Below are 17097 nucleotides of genomic sequence, written 5' to 3' on the forward strand. Positions count from 1 at the left end.
TGTCCGTGTGGCAGTATAGTAGAATGTTTAACAGCCAGACTGCAAGAGTTTAAATCAATTAGCTGTGTCTTCAAAGCAGGTTACTTAACTCCCCTATGCCTCAGTTTCTGCATCTGCAAAATGGATTTGCTAAAAGTGCAACAATATGCCATGTAAATACAAGTCTGCGGTGCAATAACGTATTGCCTTTATCACAGGACTGGGCATGGTTAGCCCCCAGTAATTCTTGGCCGGTTTTCATTGTTCAAGGGCAACCTTGAAGAGGAAGTGAAATCAAAGAGGTCATTTGAGAAAAGTTCATGGTGGGGAAGGGTCTAGGCATTTAGCAAATCTGCTGCCCCCATCCCTATCCAGAAGCTCCTGGAGATCATTGTCCCCTTCCTGGCATTGTGCCAGCATTCCAAAGTGCTTACTTCCCCGGGATGAGGTGTCCTAAGCCTGGAGGGTGCTTATACTCACCTCCCCAGCAGGCCTTCAAATGCTCATGGAGCCTGTCTCAAAGTCCTGGTCTGTTTACAAAGCATTGGCAGTTCCCAAAGATGCAGTTTTAGATGACTGTTTATGTGCCCTCTGCCTACTCCCTTTTGGTTTGGGGCATTTGGAAGTCATACCTGGATTGCCCTCTCCTGCTCTCTGTACCCCAACAGGCACTTCCAACTGGTCAACACTTTATTCCAACTGTGACCCGACGGGGGTGAGGATTGCTACTCCCATTTCTTAGATAAACCAGGCATTTTATCTATCTGTGTCCCGACTTAGTGCAGGGCTTGGCACGTAACATTGAAACGTTTGTTCAGTGACTGGATAATAGAAAGGACAACTCGAACTTAGGTTGAATAATTTACCCAAAGTTACATGCTAATAAGTAGTAGAGCCTGGAATGTTTTTAACTTTTAAAAAGTCACTTAATCCATATTAATCATGGAAAAAATTATAAATACTTATTATCCCACTACCCAATGACGCTTGGAGATAGTGCTTCAGAGCTCCTGCCTCCAGACCCTTTTTCTCTGTGTTATTTATATCATGTGTTTATATTTTCAATGGAACCATACTATACATATCATTTTATAAAATGCTACTTCAAAATTGTGTTTAATAAACATAGAATGCGAAAAAAGGTGATTTATAACACAAAGTCAGGTTGAAAGGAGAATAAAATGAACACCTAGTGCAGCCCTTCCCATCTTCAGAGGTAGAAAGTGACTCGCCCCACTGAAGCTCCCTACTGTCCCCCTCGTCCATCCCCCTCAGCCCAGGCCCCACTATTCTAAGTGTGTTTATCATTCCTTAGCTTTTCTTTTTTTGTATTATCACATATGCATATATTCCTAAACACTATTTAGTTTAATTTCGCATGTTATGAACTTTAAATCAATTGACTCCAACAGTATGTATTCTTCCGAGACTCTGATTTCAGATCTACGCTGTGTGGTAAGCTTCATCCACGTGGATGCATGTAGCTATAGTTCATTAACTAGCAGGGTGCAGGATTTCATCATGTGGCTATGCCCCAATTTATCTATTCTTCGATCATTGGTCATAAGAATGGTTTCTATCCTTTAACAATTTTTATATTTGAAAATTATTATTATTTCTGCTGGGAGCAGTCTTGTACATGTTTCCGGGTACACATGCGAAAAAGTTTCTCTGCAGGACATATATCTAGGAATATGTTTGTTGAGTTTTAGGGTAAATATGCCGTTGAAACAGTTTTCTTTGAGAACGAATATCCTTTTGCAATTTCATCATTTAATGGCAGAGCCAGGATCTTAACCCAGATGATCTTTCCACAGTCATTCCACAGCCGCCTCTTACAAAGTTGGAGCATCCCCACACACCCCTCCTCTAGCCGTGTGTCTGTATGGTCAGGGCAAAGATGGCAGTTGGTTTGGGGTTGTGCGAGATGGCCCTGGTACCTGAGGAGTTGCAGCAGCAGGTATAGAATTTACCTGTGCGACCTCTGTGCCAACAGAGCAGCTCCGCACAGACCATGCAGCTGACACTCACAGCAGTCTCGCCTACCGCCCGCCAGGCCCTGCTCAGGCTGTGGGGCGTTGAACTAACAGAGCGCATGTGTTTCTGCTCCAGATCATGTTTAACCACCTGGCTCCTGCACCTCCCGACACATGCCCGGATCAAGGTAAGAAGGGGCTGCTTTGGAAGCTGAGAGCCCACAGGCCATCTCCCCAGGCCCTGGTTTCGTGCAGTTAGAACAGAGGCTCAGTTGGAAGCAGCTTCCTGCAGAAGATGGGGCGCAGGCCCTCTAGGGCCAGAGAGAAGAAAGTCGGGGGGAGGCTGAGCAAGGAGCAGCTAGGCATGTGGCCCAGCTTCGTCCCAGCTTCGCCTGCCCTTGGGGGCCTCTCTAGGAACCAAGCACCCGTTCCTTTAGTGTGCCTGAGTCTGGGTGAGATTTTTCTTAAAAGGACTTTATAAACTATAAATGAGCACAAAAAGACAAGAGTTACAGTAAATACAAACGGCATCATCAAACGCGGGCTTTCAAAGATCTAACTGCAATCTCAAAGGGTGAGGGTCCATGGCTCCTCTGTGGCTTCCCTCCCAGCCCTGGGTCTGTTCTATGCCCTGGGTCTGTTCCGTGCAGGCGACCGTCTTGTTTCCTCCTTTCTCAGCCCCTTCTCAAAAGTCCCCTGCTGGCCTTCTAACCACCCACACCACCCTCCCTCACCCCCGGTCTCCACTTCCACTTTGGTGGGCAGTACTGTGGAGGGAACATACTGAATGACCTCAGCCTTCCTGGGTCAGGATTCGGACCTTGGGAGGGGCTCACAGGATGGTGGCCTCAGAATTGGCTGGCAGGAGGGCAGCACCCCCAGCATCCTCATAATTCACTTCCACATAGTCATTAATTCATTTACACAGTTTGCACTGAGCAGACGAGACCCAGAGCCCAGCTTTGTCCAAGGGCCTGGGAAGCTGTAAAATAAGTAAGACATGGCTCCTCCCCTGCAAGAGCTCAGAGTCTGTCAAACTCATGAGCCAAATGCTGGAACTGGGTTGGCGACCTCACCTGTGTCTCTTATCCTGCTGTAGATCACAATTAACAACCAACGGAGGCCATCCTTCGCTTCCTGCGGGGGCGGGAGTGGGGGCCCACATCTTTAGGAAGGAAACCCAGGGCATGGAAACAAACTAACTGCCTTTGGCACAAGAACTTGAATCTCAGAACCAGAGGGGTCTCCATCATCTATTGCAAATTCCTCTTCCCACAAAGGGATATGACTAGTCCAAGATCATGCCACACAGTAGTGACAAAGATAAGCCATCTACTCCTGGGGAAGTTTGGTGGTCTCCAGGTGACCTTTTCCAGGTGGGCCTTGGCTGTGTAGAAAAGTTCTCATAACTAGCAGTGGTCATTTGAAAGATGACATGACAAGCTCTAGACTCCTCTCTCCACCTCCGTTCTAGGGACCCCCAGCAAGTCAGGGGTACTGCCAGCCAGAAGCACCGTGATGGTGCCCTGGGCATGGTTACAGTTGCCATGTTCCCAGACCATGGCTCCCTTTGGAGTAGAAGCAGGAGGATACAGGTGGGGAAGGGGAAGAGAGAGGAAGCCTAAGTGCCCCCAAGGTGATAAGGGCTCAGGCAATTCTGGCTCCCAAACTTGAGTCTGCAGCCACTGTGACCATGAAGTTGATCTCCCTAGACCTTCGGGCTATCGATTCCCTTACACAATAGCCCTGTCCAGGCCCTAGGGCTTTTCTGCGTGGGGTCCAGAAATGAAGATGGGATGGACTCCGAGGGGCAGCTCATCCTTGTTCCCAGCAGCAAGGTCAGGAGGTCGGTCTGCCAGACAAAATTTGTTTCTTCTGCATCAGTGAGTGAAAGGTTCACCGCGGCTTCCCCTCTGCCCCTGCCTCTTCCTGACCCCCTTAGTGATCAGAAGATGGCTCATGGCACAGACTTACCTGTCCCCACCATTAGTCCAGCGGGCCTGAGCGGTGGCCTCTTTTTTCTTGTTCCCTCTAGAGGAGCATTTCGTGGTGGCGCTATATGACTACTCGGCAGTGAATGACCGTGACCTGCAGATGCTGAAGGGGGAGAAGCTGCAGATCCTAAAAGAGTGAGTTTCCAGAATGCCATGCCACGGTCAGAGGTGTCTGCGGCTCCCTGTCACAGCAGGATCCAGCCCACCGGGCCATCTCCCTCACCCCACCCCGACGCCCTCCGTGGCTGCCTCCAGAATACCTTCTCCATTGTCCTGCCTCCAAGCCCTGCTTCCAGCATTTTCTTAAACTGACTCAACCATCTTCCTTCCACCTGCCTTTCCAAAGACTTCCTGGTGAGATTGTTTCCTGCTCTGCTGTCAAAATCCTATTCTTCCTTCAAAGCCCACGTCTAATCTCACCTCCTCCGTGCAGCCCTGCTGTACCCGCCTAGCTGCTCCATCACTGCTCTGTGTCGAGTCAGTTCCGTCCGTATTTGTTTACCTTGCCAGACAAAATCTCACATCGGATTCTACTTGTGAAATCAGCTGTAGTTTTTTCCCCAGTGTTTCTTCTCCGAAACTCCTCCAGAATCTGCTCCCCAGCGTCTGGCTGGTCCTGTAGAGTCCGGAGGGGCTGCTTTTGTTCTTGAAGTTCTGCAAAGGCCTTGAGTCAAAAGCACAAAAACCCTGACCTTCTGACCGTCCCTGGGCTGCCTGGTTGCTCCTTTTGCCAGCGGCCCTCCTCCTGTTTTTGTTTTTCCGTCCAGTCCCAACTCACTCGCTACATTCTAAAGGTGTCCATTACTCACTATAAGACAACTTGGCCTATTGGTTTGGCCAGGCTGTTCAGACACTCTGTCCCTGGGAGGCTGTGCCGTCCCCCTCTCTCCCCTGGACCAGGAGCACTTTGGGTCTGTCAGATGCTGGATGAGTTAGAAATAACCCAGAGAGACCCTGTGTCTCTGAGCAACTCATACAAGTTCCCTCTCATCCGCCAGACCGTCTGCCTCGTGGGGATGAGACCGTATTGTGGAGGGCTGTGAGCTGCCCCAGAAAGAGGCTCTTATGAGCCACTATGCCATTTCTGTTTTCCCTTCTCCCCTTAGAGCTGGAGACTGGTGGTTGGCCAAGTCTCTCGTCACAGGAAGAGAAGGCTACGTGCCCAGCAACTTTGTGGCCCGAGTAGAGACGCTGGAAGTGGAAAAGTAAGTGAACAGACAGAGGCCCCTCAAAGCAGAGGTGTGCTCACTGCTTCTGCCCTGCGGGCTGCTGTGCAGGGTGGGGCCAGACAGCGGCTAAGAAGTGAGCCTATGTGAACCCAGCACAGAGGGAGAAGGGACGGGGCAGGGAACTTAGCTGCTGGGAAAAGCTTGTGTACCGTCCCAGACAACATTTAAATTACTGTGAGGTACTGAGGGAGTCGCCCCTCTATGAGCACCTCTCTCTTCCTATCTGTAAAACAAGAACCGTCCCTTTCCTGGCTTGCCTGGATAGAAACATCCCTAAAGTCCCATGGCCTTGCACGCTAGCAGCGAGGCCTGTGATCAGCTGTATCCAGTGGACAGGACTCGGGGGCTTGGGTGTCAGGGGACTCTCAGGATGGCAGCCTTGTTCAGCATTGGCTGGCAGGGCAGCAGCACCCTCAGCATCCTCATAACCCGTTTCTGCACAGCACCGAAAGGTCCGCCTCGTCCAGTCGGGGCCTCAGCCGTGAATTCTCTCACGCAGTCTGCACTGAGCAGACAGGACCCTGAGCTCAGCTCTGTCCAAGAGCTGGGGAAGCTGTGAAATGAGTAAGACGCGGCTCTTCCCCTGCAAGAGCTCAGAGTCTGTCAAACTCATGAGCAAAGTGACCTAACCTGGTGTCCCTCATCCAGTGATTGTCGCCCTTGGGAAGGTTCCCTGTGTGGCACTCCAAGACCTGTGCTCTTCCCCGGAAAAGCATGCATGACCATGGGACACGTCCACACTGACCAATCCATGCTCAGGGAGAACATGGCAGGAATTGTGCTCTGAGAGTCTGATTCAGAGACCTGGCCCCAGGGTGGCTGTGCTCTGAGGGCAGGTGGTCATGTGCCTTTTCACAGGGCAAAATTAACAAAGGGCACCCAAATAATGTCCTTGATTCATTTCAGGAAAACAGTAAGTCCATCTGCTGATGGGAAGAGGGAAGGAAGTGGGGCATGGGGACAAGGGGCGTTTCATGTTTCAAGATGCCAGGGGCGCTGGCTCAGGATGAACTTGGGAACGGGATCGCATATTTTATTTCCTGGGGGAAGGGTATAGCTTAGGAGGGAGGTTTGGACAAGAACGTTCTGAGGAGCATGGCCGCTCTCTGAGACTTGCCTGCCTTCGTTTTTTTCCCAGGTGGTTCTTTAGATCAATTAGCCGGAAAGATGCCGAGAGGCAGCTTCTAGCTCCAATCAATAAGGCGGGCTCCTTTCTTATTAGAGAGAGCGAAACTAACAAAGGTAGGTGTGGGCGGCTGCCCTCTCCTCCCTGTGCAGCTCCAGGAAGCCCCCCACCCCCCAGGCCTGGCTGCTGTGGGTGTGGGGTGGGAGTGGGGAGATACCAGCCCGCAGAACCTGGCAACTTCCAGCCTGGGTCTCCCTCCCAATTCAGGCCCTGCCTGGGCAGCCCGGCTAGTGCCCAGCAGTTGAGCTTGAGGCTGTACCCACTAACAGTTCTCCCATCACCCAGGCTGGCAATACGCCATAGGCTCCAGGAGGCCAGGTAGTTGGAGAGCTGCTCCCGTGTCAGGCTGGCTCGCCTCAACTCCGGGCCAGCGAGAGCACAGAGGCTGGCAGGGTCAGGCGAGGGAGCCCAACCCAGAGCCACATTCTGGAATCAAAGGATTTGCGAGATGAAAGAATCTTAGGAGATAATCTCGGCCAGAGGCTGTGACCTCAGACACTTATAGGAGTGCGGAAAGTAACGAGTCCGAGGAATGGCCTGTGGCTGGATATAAAAGAAGGGGCAGTGATTGGGGAGAACTGGCGGGACCCTGGGATTCACTAAGCAAAACGTTTCTGCCCTCACCCTTAGGCCACTGGGTTTTCTCTTTCCCTTTCATTGTTTTCTTTCTTTCCTTCTTTCCTTAAAGCCTTTTCGTTATAAAATATAAAACACATATAAAAATACATAAATTATAAATGAGTATATAATTAGAACTACAGAATCATAGTAAGTAAACAGCTTGCAACCACAAGAGAGAATATTCCAGAAATCTCAAGCCCCTCTCACTCTCCTATTTGTACCCCTTTCTGATTCAACCTCCCCACCTCCCCAGAGGTCACCACTATCCTGACTTTTAGGGAAATCCTTCCTTGATTTTCTTTATGTTTCATCTGTGTTTCAGCTTTAGACAAATGGTATCATACTATTTTTATTTTCGTGTGTCTTATTCCATTCATTCAATATCGCTTGTGAGATTCTATAGTAGTTTGCTAGGTCTGCTGCAATAAAGGACGAGCGACTGGGGTATTAAACAACAGAAATGTGTTTCTTGATTTCTGGAGGCTGGAAGTCCAAGACCGAGGTGTCGGCCAAGGCGGCGTCTTCCGAGGCCTCCCTCCTTGGCTTGCAGATGACCGTCTTCTCCCTGCGTCTTCACGTGGCCTTCACTCTGTGTGTGTGTCTGTGTCCTAATCTCCTTTTCTTATAAAGACACTAGTCACATTGCATTAGGGTCCATCCTAATGACCTTACTTTAACTTAATCACCTCTTTAAAGACCATATTTCCAAATATAGTCACGCTCTTATATACTGGGGTTAGGATTTCAAAATAGGAATTTGGGGGGACACAATTCAGCCCATAACAGATTCATTCATATTGTTGAATATGACAGTAGTCTGTTCATTTTCATTGCTATGCAGAGTCTGGTGTATGAATATTTCGTAAGCTATTTAGCCATTCTAATGTTGAGGGGCATGGGCCTGTTTCCAGTTGAAGGATATGAGGTTGAGGCTATTATGAACATGCTGCTCTGAACCTTATAATATAGGCTTCCTGGAACACATTTGCCACTAGTCTTCCATTTTCGAGATACTGGGCCAGTATCCCCATTTGAAAGATGAGGAAACCGGGTCCCTGAGGGAGGAAGTGACTCACGTGAGTCCAACAGTGAACAAGTATCAGAGCCCAAATCATCTAAGAGCCTCTGAATAGCTTCACAAGCTCTAAAATATGTCACTGGCCTAACCTGGTGTGACGGAGAAGAACTTCCCAAGGAGTGTAAAGAAAGCCTTTTGTTTATCAGGGCGCTGCACATAGGGACCTATGACAGCCACTTTTTAACTGGAGAGGAGGTGATGACAGCAACATCTGGCGGAGGAGGGGGGCTGGACTGTGAGTTTCGTTCCCTGTGATTGCGGCAGTGAGAATGGACAGAGGTTGGCCTAGGGGGAGGACCCCACCGGGCTCGTCCCTCATTCACGGCTTGAGATCCGCAATGAGTAGAAGCACCAGAGCAGCAACAGCTGGACAAAGAGACATGCTTATGACACATCATGAGGCTCAGGGGTCAGCCCTCGGCCTCATGGCCCCTCGATGTGTCAGGGCCATTTGGGGAGGTGGAGGGGTGCATTGATAAGTTGGGATGCTCTGTGCAGAATTTCCTGAAACGTGCTAATGGACACATTCAGTTTTATAATACATATAGGATGTTGCCACTATTCCTTCTTAATGGCAGAGCCCCTATGTCCAAGAAACAATATGGGACTCACTGGAGATGACATAAATGTTTTGCTGTTGTTGTGGAATATTTCAAACACATCCAGAGGCATAAAGACTAGGATAATGGAACCCCTTGTACCCAACACCCAGCTTCAACAGTGGTCGACTTGGCCAATCCTGTTTCATGTACATCCCCATCTAACCCTATTATTTTAAAGTAAATCCCAGACATCATGTCGTTTCACCCTGGAAGTGAGGTTTTTATCATTGCTTATGGCTAAAGTGCCCTCTGGAAGGATAGAGGCCCCCAACCTCAGTGTGAAGGAGAAAAGGGTTCTCTAAAGATGGAGTACCTCCTCCTGTTATTGCTCACCCTAGGAAGATAGTCCAAGCTGAGCATTGGCCAGATGGAGCCGGGGCCACAAGACTGTCCAAGCATCATCCCCCCCCCCCCCCCCCCCACACACACGTATGCACACATGCACACATATTCCTCAGAACTCCTAAACAAGACCCTTCTATCTGCATCTGTAAGCCACAGCCAGTGGATGCAAGGCAAGGGGAGAACGCTGCCCTCAGACGCAGGGGGAGTGAGTTTTAATCTCATATGGCCTCCAGACATCCCTTAGCCTCTCAAGTTTCAGTTTATTAATATCCATGTGAGGGCTCACTAGTTTCCCAGTCCAAAAGCAGATGATCCTTCCAGGGTTAAGGTATCTCAGTCTCTGGGAGCCCAGCCCCAGTGTCCAGCACAGCCCAGACGCAGCCCGCACGCAGGGCAGGCAGTCCAGATTTTGTGAACCTGAAGCTGATAGGATATGAAGGTCCCCTTTAAAAAGAATACTAAATTGTAAAAAGATATCAGGGACAGGCCCTTGGAGGACCCTGGGCAAGTGAGGGGCTCAAAATCATCAGCTTGGGCAGTGGCACTGCGTGGAGGAGAGCGGAGTCTGGCTCCTTGGCTTATCGCGAGACCCTGCCTGCGGGGTGCAGAGAAGGAAATAGGGAGAAATACTCTTTTCCTCACTCCTGTGGAGCGAGGACGAATGAACTCACTAGAGCTACTCTCAGGCTGCTTAGATACTGGGCCATAGTTGTACCTACGTGGGGCGCGGTGGGTGAGGCCGTCTGCATCGTGAGGCTGGGGCTGGGGTTTGGAGGGGTGGGCCACGGTGTGGGCTGTGGCCGCGTCAAGGAGCCCGGGGCGGGGCGCACCGCCTCTGGGCATCGTTTTGCAAGTAGGTGATGAGACCGGCGCAATGACTCAGGGAGATGGGAGGGGAGAACGGGTTTGAGATAGAGTGGTAGTCTGATAAGAGAGGAAGGATACCTGAAGACAAACGGCAACACGGAACATCAAGCATCCACACCCAGGAAAAAAGAAGCATCCGAGCCTGACACCTGGTGGGGGAGGGTGATACTGCTCGCGGTAGGCGTGCCCTCAGAGAGGACCCCGGAGACCCCAAGCCAACCGCTTGACTAGCAGAATGACCTGGGAAAAGACATTCCCCTCTGGGCCTCAGCTTCCTCAGCTTCCAAATAAGGAAGTGTTCCCAGAGAGCTCGACAGACCTCAAGTTTATGGGAAGAAATTTCTCAGCTGGAAACTCTTGCCTCCTTAACGTGCTCTTAACCCCTGGCATCTGCTACCCTTTGTCTGCAAACATTAACATAGATGACAAAACACATAGACATGGGAATGCGTGTGAACAGAACCCCTGAGAAATAGCTCATTATGCTCTCCTGCCTGGGCATGGGTGCTTGAGTTTGCGGTTGGCTGTTGCATGTGGGAGAATCAGCCTTTTCAGCCAGAGTAAATGAATCAATAAATCAACTTCCTAGTCTCTCCATGGCAAAAAGCCCCTGAAGGGTTCTAAGAGAACAACCTTTCTGCTCCAGGGTTCTGGGGTTTTCTGGCTGACTTCTGGAATATTCTGGGAGGAACATCAAGAACAGTGAGATGGAGATGATAGGGAAGGCTTCCAAGAGGGCTAAGGTTAAGATGAAGGAAAAGGTAACTTAGGATGGACATGGTCAAATAGAGAGGAGGATTTGGGGAACTTTTCCCCAAGATATTGAAATGAAGCCCAAATCCCCAATCCTGATTTTCCCTCTACATGCCTTACCTCTCATGCATGTGTCTTTATTAACCCTCCAGGTGCCTTTTCCCTGTCTGTGAAGGACGTGACCGCCCAGGGGGAGATGATCAAACACTATAAGATCCGTTCCTTAGATGAAGGGGGCTATTACATCTCCCCCCGGGTCACCTTCCCCGCTCTCCAGGATTTGGTGCAGTACTATTCCAGTAAGAAGAGGGGTGTCTAATGGGGGCACGTGCTTGTATTTCTCTGTTGCTAAGATCTCAAAATTTTGTGACTCATTAGTGCTATCTTTGCGGGGAGTGGGGAGATTATCCCAAGGCTGGACCCAAGGAGTTGACAATAGTTAATAATAGTGATTCAAAGTCTGTGTACCTAATCCCCTCTCCTGGCTAAGCATGCAACCACTTGGAGAGTAACGAGTATTTTCAGTCTTACAGAGAACAGGTCAATGATAGCATGCCTGCTTTATGCAAAACAATTGCAAAGAGCAGAGTGTGTATGTGGGGTGGTGGTGGGGGGACACAACTGTGAATCCCGAGGGAGAGATGCCAATCTGACCAACTCTGCTTCCTTACTGCAGAGAAGGGGGATGGTTTATGCCAGAGGCTGACCCAACCCTGTGTGAACCTGGCTCCTCAGAACCCCTGGGCCCAGGATGAATGGGAAATCCCCCGGCAGTCTCTCAGGCTGGTCAGGAAACTCGGGTCTGGGCAGTTTGGTGAAGTCTGGATGGGTGAGTATGTGGCCTGCCAGAAGCCCCTCTCTCCCTGCCCTGCGTCCCGAAGCACGGAAGGCTCAGGATTCGCACAGTGCGTCCTGCTTCCCCATCTGGGCTTGTGAGGGAGAAGGGACAGGGGCTACGATACCCATTTTATAGACAAGGTAATAGACCGTTGTTCTTCAACTGCCTGAAGGGGACTGACACAGGCTGGCATCCTGCAAGATAAGCTGGCACATTCAGCATCCTCAGGAGCTGTACATTCCAGCCCAGGGCCACTTCCTGGGGGGTGGAGGGCAGGTTCAGCTCAGTGTGTATGCTACAGGTAGATGGCTCCTGGAAGCTCATATAGATTTTGGTTAAAGGATCACCTCCCACAACCTCTGGGTCTTCTGAATGGCTTCTTCATTCTCTTCCCCCACCTCACTCCCTCTCTTGGGTCAGGTTATTACAAAAACAACACGAAGGTGGCCATCAAGACCTTGAAAGAGGGAACCATGTCCCCAGAGGCCTTCCTGGGCGAGGCTAACCTGATGAAAACTCTCCAGCATGAGAGGCTGGTCCGTCTCTACGCCGTAGTCACGAAGGAGCCCATCTACATCGTGACCGAGTACATGGCCAGAGGTGGTGCCCCACGTGGGGCTGCGTCCCTCAGACAGAGGCGGGGATGGGCGGGGTGAGGGTCCAGGCTTACGGAGCTGAGAAGGCGGAGGCCCATCTGCTTCCGTGGGTTTGCCTGGCTAGGGGACTTCTGCAGGGGACTGCTGAGCCATGGGCTGAATCAGTTAGCCAACGTCCTGGGCATCTAGGGTGTTCCACATGCATGGGGGTGGGAGGGGAGGATGGCGAGAAACAAGATGGGTAAATTGTTCTGCAGAGCTGTGTCCTTGGTTCAGGAGCACTTCAACTAATATTTTTGGTGTGTCTTCTGTGCCTGGCGCTGTTCGATACCCACTGGGGAGGACAGAGCAAGGCAAAGTCAAAAGAGCAGAAGGCTGGGCATCCAGAGATGGCTCTATTCCCAGTTCTACCACTTACCAGCCATGAGACCTTTTACAACCATGTGAACATTTTACAACACAATGAAAAGAGGTTGGGTGAGATGGCCTCTGAGGTCCAGTGCGGCCAAGCTTTCATTGAGCAGTGGGCCTGGGGTCAGGCCTCAGCCTTTGACCTCCTTTTCACCCCTTCTGTGACACTGACCACACACTGCTTCCTTTAGGATCCAAAGGTGCCATGATAATATAATTTCTTAAACGTCACCATATTGAGCTGGAACACAATGACTGCCCTGCGCACTTCTCAGCTATACCTCAGAAGGGCATCCCTCTCAGCTCTTAGATGCCACAGAGGAGCTGCATTTGTCCCCTGCGCCAAACCCTAGGAGACAGGTCTTTCCATTTGTGCGCTTCTTTGCACTCTTGCTCCTCAGAGGCAGAATCTCTACCAACATAGGGTAAAGGGGGCAAGAATGTCATGCCAGGAATGAGCACTAAACTTAGAGTCAGAGGAGCAGGTTCTGCTCCTGGATCTCTGGCTACATGACACTGAATTTGGCTGAGACTTTACTTTCTGTGAGCAGCTGGAAGCCTATTAGCTGTCTCCTGGGATGCTGTGAGGACCAAGGTTGGAATTCCGTAAAGCAGAAGGCACTCTAATGTTGTGGGTGAATTTCTTTGTGGACAAAAGATCTGACAGAGCACCACCTACTTCCGGCCCCTGGTGGAGAGCAGCCCGTACCTGGGGGAGGCTGGCATACCAGGGTAGGGTCATTTGCAGAACTGCATTAGCAATTTCTCTTTTTTTAGGATGCTTGCTGGATTTCTTGAAGACAGATGAAGGTAGCAGATTGTCCCTCTCAAGACTGATCGACATGTCAGCCCAGGTTTGTGAGCTACCAAGGACAATGGGGCCTGAGAATACAGATGCCCCCATAGGGGCCCCGGCCTCTCTGCCCTGCTCTGGGGCCTAACAAAATGGACTATTTAGAGGTTGTATGAATTCGATTTAGGCTGGGCTGTGAAAGACAGAAAACCCAAAGTAATAATGGCTTAAATTTGTAAATATCCAAACGTGGGCAGTCTGGGGCAGTAGGTGGGTCTGCCCCTCAAAGTCACAAGGACCCAGGTTTCTTCTACCTGCCTGGTGTTTTAGAGTGTCATCTGATTGCCCCAGGTAGCTGCTCACATTTTACCATCTTGTCCTCTTCTCAGCCAGCGGGAGGGAGTAAGGGGGGACAAAAGCCCACTTTCCTCCCTGAAGTCACTCACTACTCTTGCTTTTACATTTTCTTGGCCATCTTGTCACCTGACCATACCTAGCTGCAGGGGAGCTTGGGAAATGTAGTCTTTATTCTGGGCAGCCATGATGACATGAGGTGGATTCTATCACTAGGAGAGGGAGAACAGTTGGCGTGGGAAACCAGAGAGTTTGCATAAATTCCATTTAACATGTCAGGCAAGTGTTTTGTGGTGACCTCATTTCTTCCTCAGGTGTTGCCTTCTGTAGCAGGTGGGAAAATGGAGAGGAGGGATCTTTCTTCCCTGGGGATTTTAGCTGAGGGCTGCTCTAACTGGCGGAAAAACTCATCTGGTGGCCCCGAGTGTGTGTGTCTGTTAAAACTGGAACTCTCAGCAGAAAATCTCTGGTCTGCGGTCAACCTGTAAGACGTGTAAACACACGCACACATCCGGCTGCAGAGAGGAAACCTCTCCTCGCCCCACTCCGCTCTTCCCCACCTCTGCTGCCCTTATCTGCTTTTCGGATCAGTGTAGGAACTGATGTCATGGCACCCTTTTTCCACTGAGGTGAGCAGAGCTTTGAGGAAGCTGGCGAGGTGGTCTTGGAAAATTAGTGTTTGTAACTGGTTTCAAACCACATAAGAGTGATAAGCCTGCGCACTCCTTTATTTTTTTTCTTTCTTTCTTTCTCTCCTCTCGCTCTCCTCTGTCTCATATTCAATCCCTTGGGAAATCTTGGGTCACCCAGGGGCAAAAGATATGAAAAGCCACCTGAGTTTATACTTAGGTGTGGTCAAGAATCTGAGGGTTAAGAAACCCCAAATCAGAACCTGCTGCTAGGTGAACAGCTTCTAAACCACGTTCTGATCATGCTTACACCCACCATGCGCACACGCACACGCACACGCACACGCATACACACTCAGCGCCCCTCTGGGCGCTCCTTTTCCTGCTTTACAGATGAAATGCAAATCTCCCCTCCAACCACAACGCCAGGTGCCCCACTTCGCAGCCACACAGCCGATGCCCACGGCCTGTCACACCCGTGAGCGTTCGCCTGGGCTGTCCCCTCTGCTCAGAACGCCTTTGGCTCTCCTCTCACCTGGCAGAATCCTAATCAGTGGTCATGACTCAAGTCAAGTGTCATTTCTAGTAAATTTTCCCTGGACAGAAAAGCGTTAGAGAGCACTTAGCTCGTGTGTTCTCGTGAGCACATGTGTCGTAGATTCTTTTCCTTGAAAGCAGTTCTGGGTGCTACTTAACCTGCGCACCCCTCTCCTCCGCCCCCAGTATTTCTAGTTCTGCTTAATACGTATTTGTTAACGGGATGAGTGCTTGCAAATGCTGTCCAGATATAAGATGTTTGGGATTCAGCTTTATGGTCTCCACAATACCATACCACTAAAATGTATTTTGATGGAATGATTTAGTGAAGGAATAAATTAACGAGTGAATGAGTGAATGGATTCAAGAATCAATACACATGGCAGCAGAAGGAGAGGCGGGCTCAATTCTAGTGCTGGCTTCTTGCCGTAGTAGGTCTGAGGAGATAAACTGGTTTTGTATTCTCTGCCTCAGTTTCTTTATCTATCAATTGGAAGTGGAGAGAATAAATTCTGAGTGAGTTTCCTTGACTAAAAGCCGCACGAGCAGCACAGCTTACTGCTGTAGCAGCCCTGGGTGGGGAGGACAGATTCTGCCCCCGCTCCCTGAATGCCCACCATGGAGCAGTGCTGGGTTAGGTCGTTGGCTACATGTCTCATTTAATTCTTACCTCAACTCCACGCCCTGGAGACCCTTGTCCGTGTTCCAATTAGTTCAGTGACCCTGTGGGGAGCTTAAGCAACATGCTAGGGGCCAACAATTCCAACCCGGGGCTCCCTGCTCCAGGAACAGAGCTTCCAACTTGCCAGGGAGATAAACCCTTTCCTTCCCTCCTGCCTTCTGCTCTCCCTGCTGCCCCTTCTTTCCTTCTCCTTCCGTGACAAGAGACCTGCCTTTTCTCCTGCCTTCACTCTGCTGTCTTCCTCTCCTGTAGACACTTGGAAGGAAGGGAGATGTGGGTGAGGGATACAGGTAGCCCCTAGCTCTGATGACACCGTGTCTGCCTTTCTGGGCTTTTAGGGAACTGTGGTTTGTAGTTTGTTCAGTAGAGGACCAGTCGAAGCCATCTGTCTACTCCACCTAAGAATCGGCCCCTTCTCCAGCAGCACCACCATTCTCTACACACCTCCAAAAGTAATAGCACAAAACAAAAAGAAGCACCCGTGCGTTCCTTCCCTTTCCAGGCTGTGAGGGGATGGAGGCTGCTTCTACAGACAGGCTGGTGGCAGGGAGGGGCAGAGGCCTTTCTCTCCCCTATGGGGACTGTTCAGGGTACGCTGGGCGGGCTTCATCCTTGTATGGAGGTCCCCATGCTGTCCTTCCCTGTGTGGCCTGTTCTGTCAGATTGCTGAAGGAATGGCGTATATCGAGAAAATGAATTCAATTCACCGCGACCTCAGGGCGGCCAACGTCCTGGTGTCCGAGACCTTGTGCTGCAAAATCGGTGACTTTGGCTTGGCCCGGATCATCGACAGTGAATATACCGCTCAAGAGGGTAAGCAGAGACCCCCAACCGCAGGGAGGCCTTGGGCCTTACCCTGCCCAGCTCGTCACAGCACAGCAGAGCCCTGTGTGAAGAGGTCAGAGAGCTGTGTGGTTTCCACAACTCTGGCCTCCCCCCCCCCCCAGCTAGATGAGCATTTCCCTAAATGTGCTCTGCAGAGCACTAGTGCCTCCTGAGGAATGACTTTGTGATGAAGTAGGTTTGGAGATACTGCAAAGTCCGTCCAGCGTCGCCTTAGAGATTCCCGATGAATACCAGCATGAGAAGTCCTGCAGCAAAGGCACAGTATACACGTGCTTTACCTGGTCCCCCGCAAACTAATAGGAGCCCAAAGTACTTTTTTCCACACATCGTCTATTAACTTCCCACAGAACTAGGGGTTCACAGGACACACTTTGGAAAACAATGCTTTAAAACGTGAGCAGAAAAACCTTATACCTGAATTACAGTTTCCGCAGAGCCCTCTGGTTTACTTTGTATAACTACAGTAAAAACCCTCTTCATAATAGGATTTGAAAAGGTCAAATACACTTATCAAGCAGGCTAGAAAGCCACATTAGCTGAGCATATTGATCAGTCGATATAGGAGAAGGGTTGCTATTGCTCATTACTTGAGGGAACGGGCGGGGGTGGGGGGGGGTGGCCAGAGAAAGCCAGGCAGCGCGCGAGGGAGCCAGGTGCTGGGCTGTGCTGTCCGCTCGGAATGCTGACCTGGCTGCGGCCATCTGCAGGGCTTTGAGGGGCAGCAGGATCTGAATTCCCTCCTCACTGTAACCTGTGGTGGCGTATAGGTCGTGTATCATAA

The 17097-nt window shown here is 50.5% G+C and overlaps 1 protein-coding gene across 2 annotated transcripts in view; it reads left to right on the top strand.

Annotated features, from left to right (window-relative positions):
* BLK (BLK proto-oncogene, Src family tyrosine kinase) overlaps positions 1-17097 on the top strand; it is a 51414-nt gene that overhangs the window by 30864 nt on the left and 3453 nt on the right. For both annotated transcript variants that reach the window (XM_023530253.1, XM_011359442.2), the window contains 9 exons: positions 2092-2143; positions 3991-4084; positions 5056-5154; positions 6317-6420; positions 10783-10929; positions 11307-11459; positions 11889-12068; positions 13253-13329; positions 16133-16283. In XM_023530253.1, coding sequence (XP_023386021.1) covers positions 2092-2143; positions 3991-4084; positions 5056-5154; positions 6317-6420; positions 10783-10929; positions 11307-11459; positions 11889-12068; positions 13253-13329; positions 16133-16283 — 1057 coding nt within the window. The remainder of the gene's footprint in view (positions 1-2091; positions 2144-3990; positions 4085-5055; positions 5155-6316; positions 6421-10782; positions 10930-11306; positions 11460-11888; positions 12069-13252; positions 13330-16132; positions 16284-17097) is intronic.

The sequence above is a fragment of the Pteropus vampyrus genome, unplaced genomic scaffold, assembly GCF_000151845.1.
Source record: "Pteropus vampyrus isolate Shadow unplaced genomic scaffold, Pvam_2.0 Scaffold47, whole genome shotgun sequence".
NCBI lineage: Eukaryota > Metazoa > Chordata > Mammalia > Chiroptera > Pteropodidae > Pteropus > Pteropus vampyrus.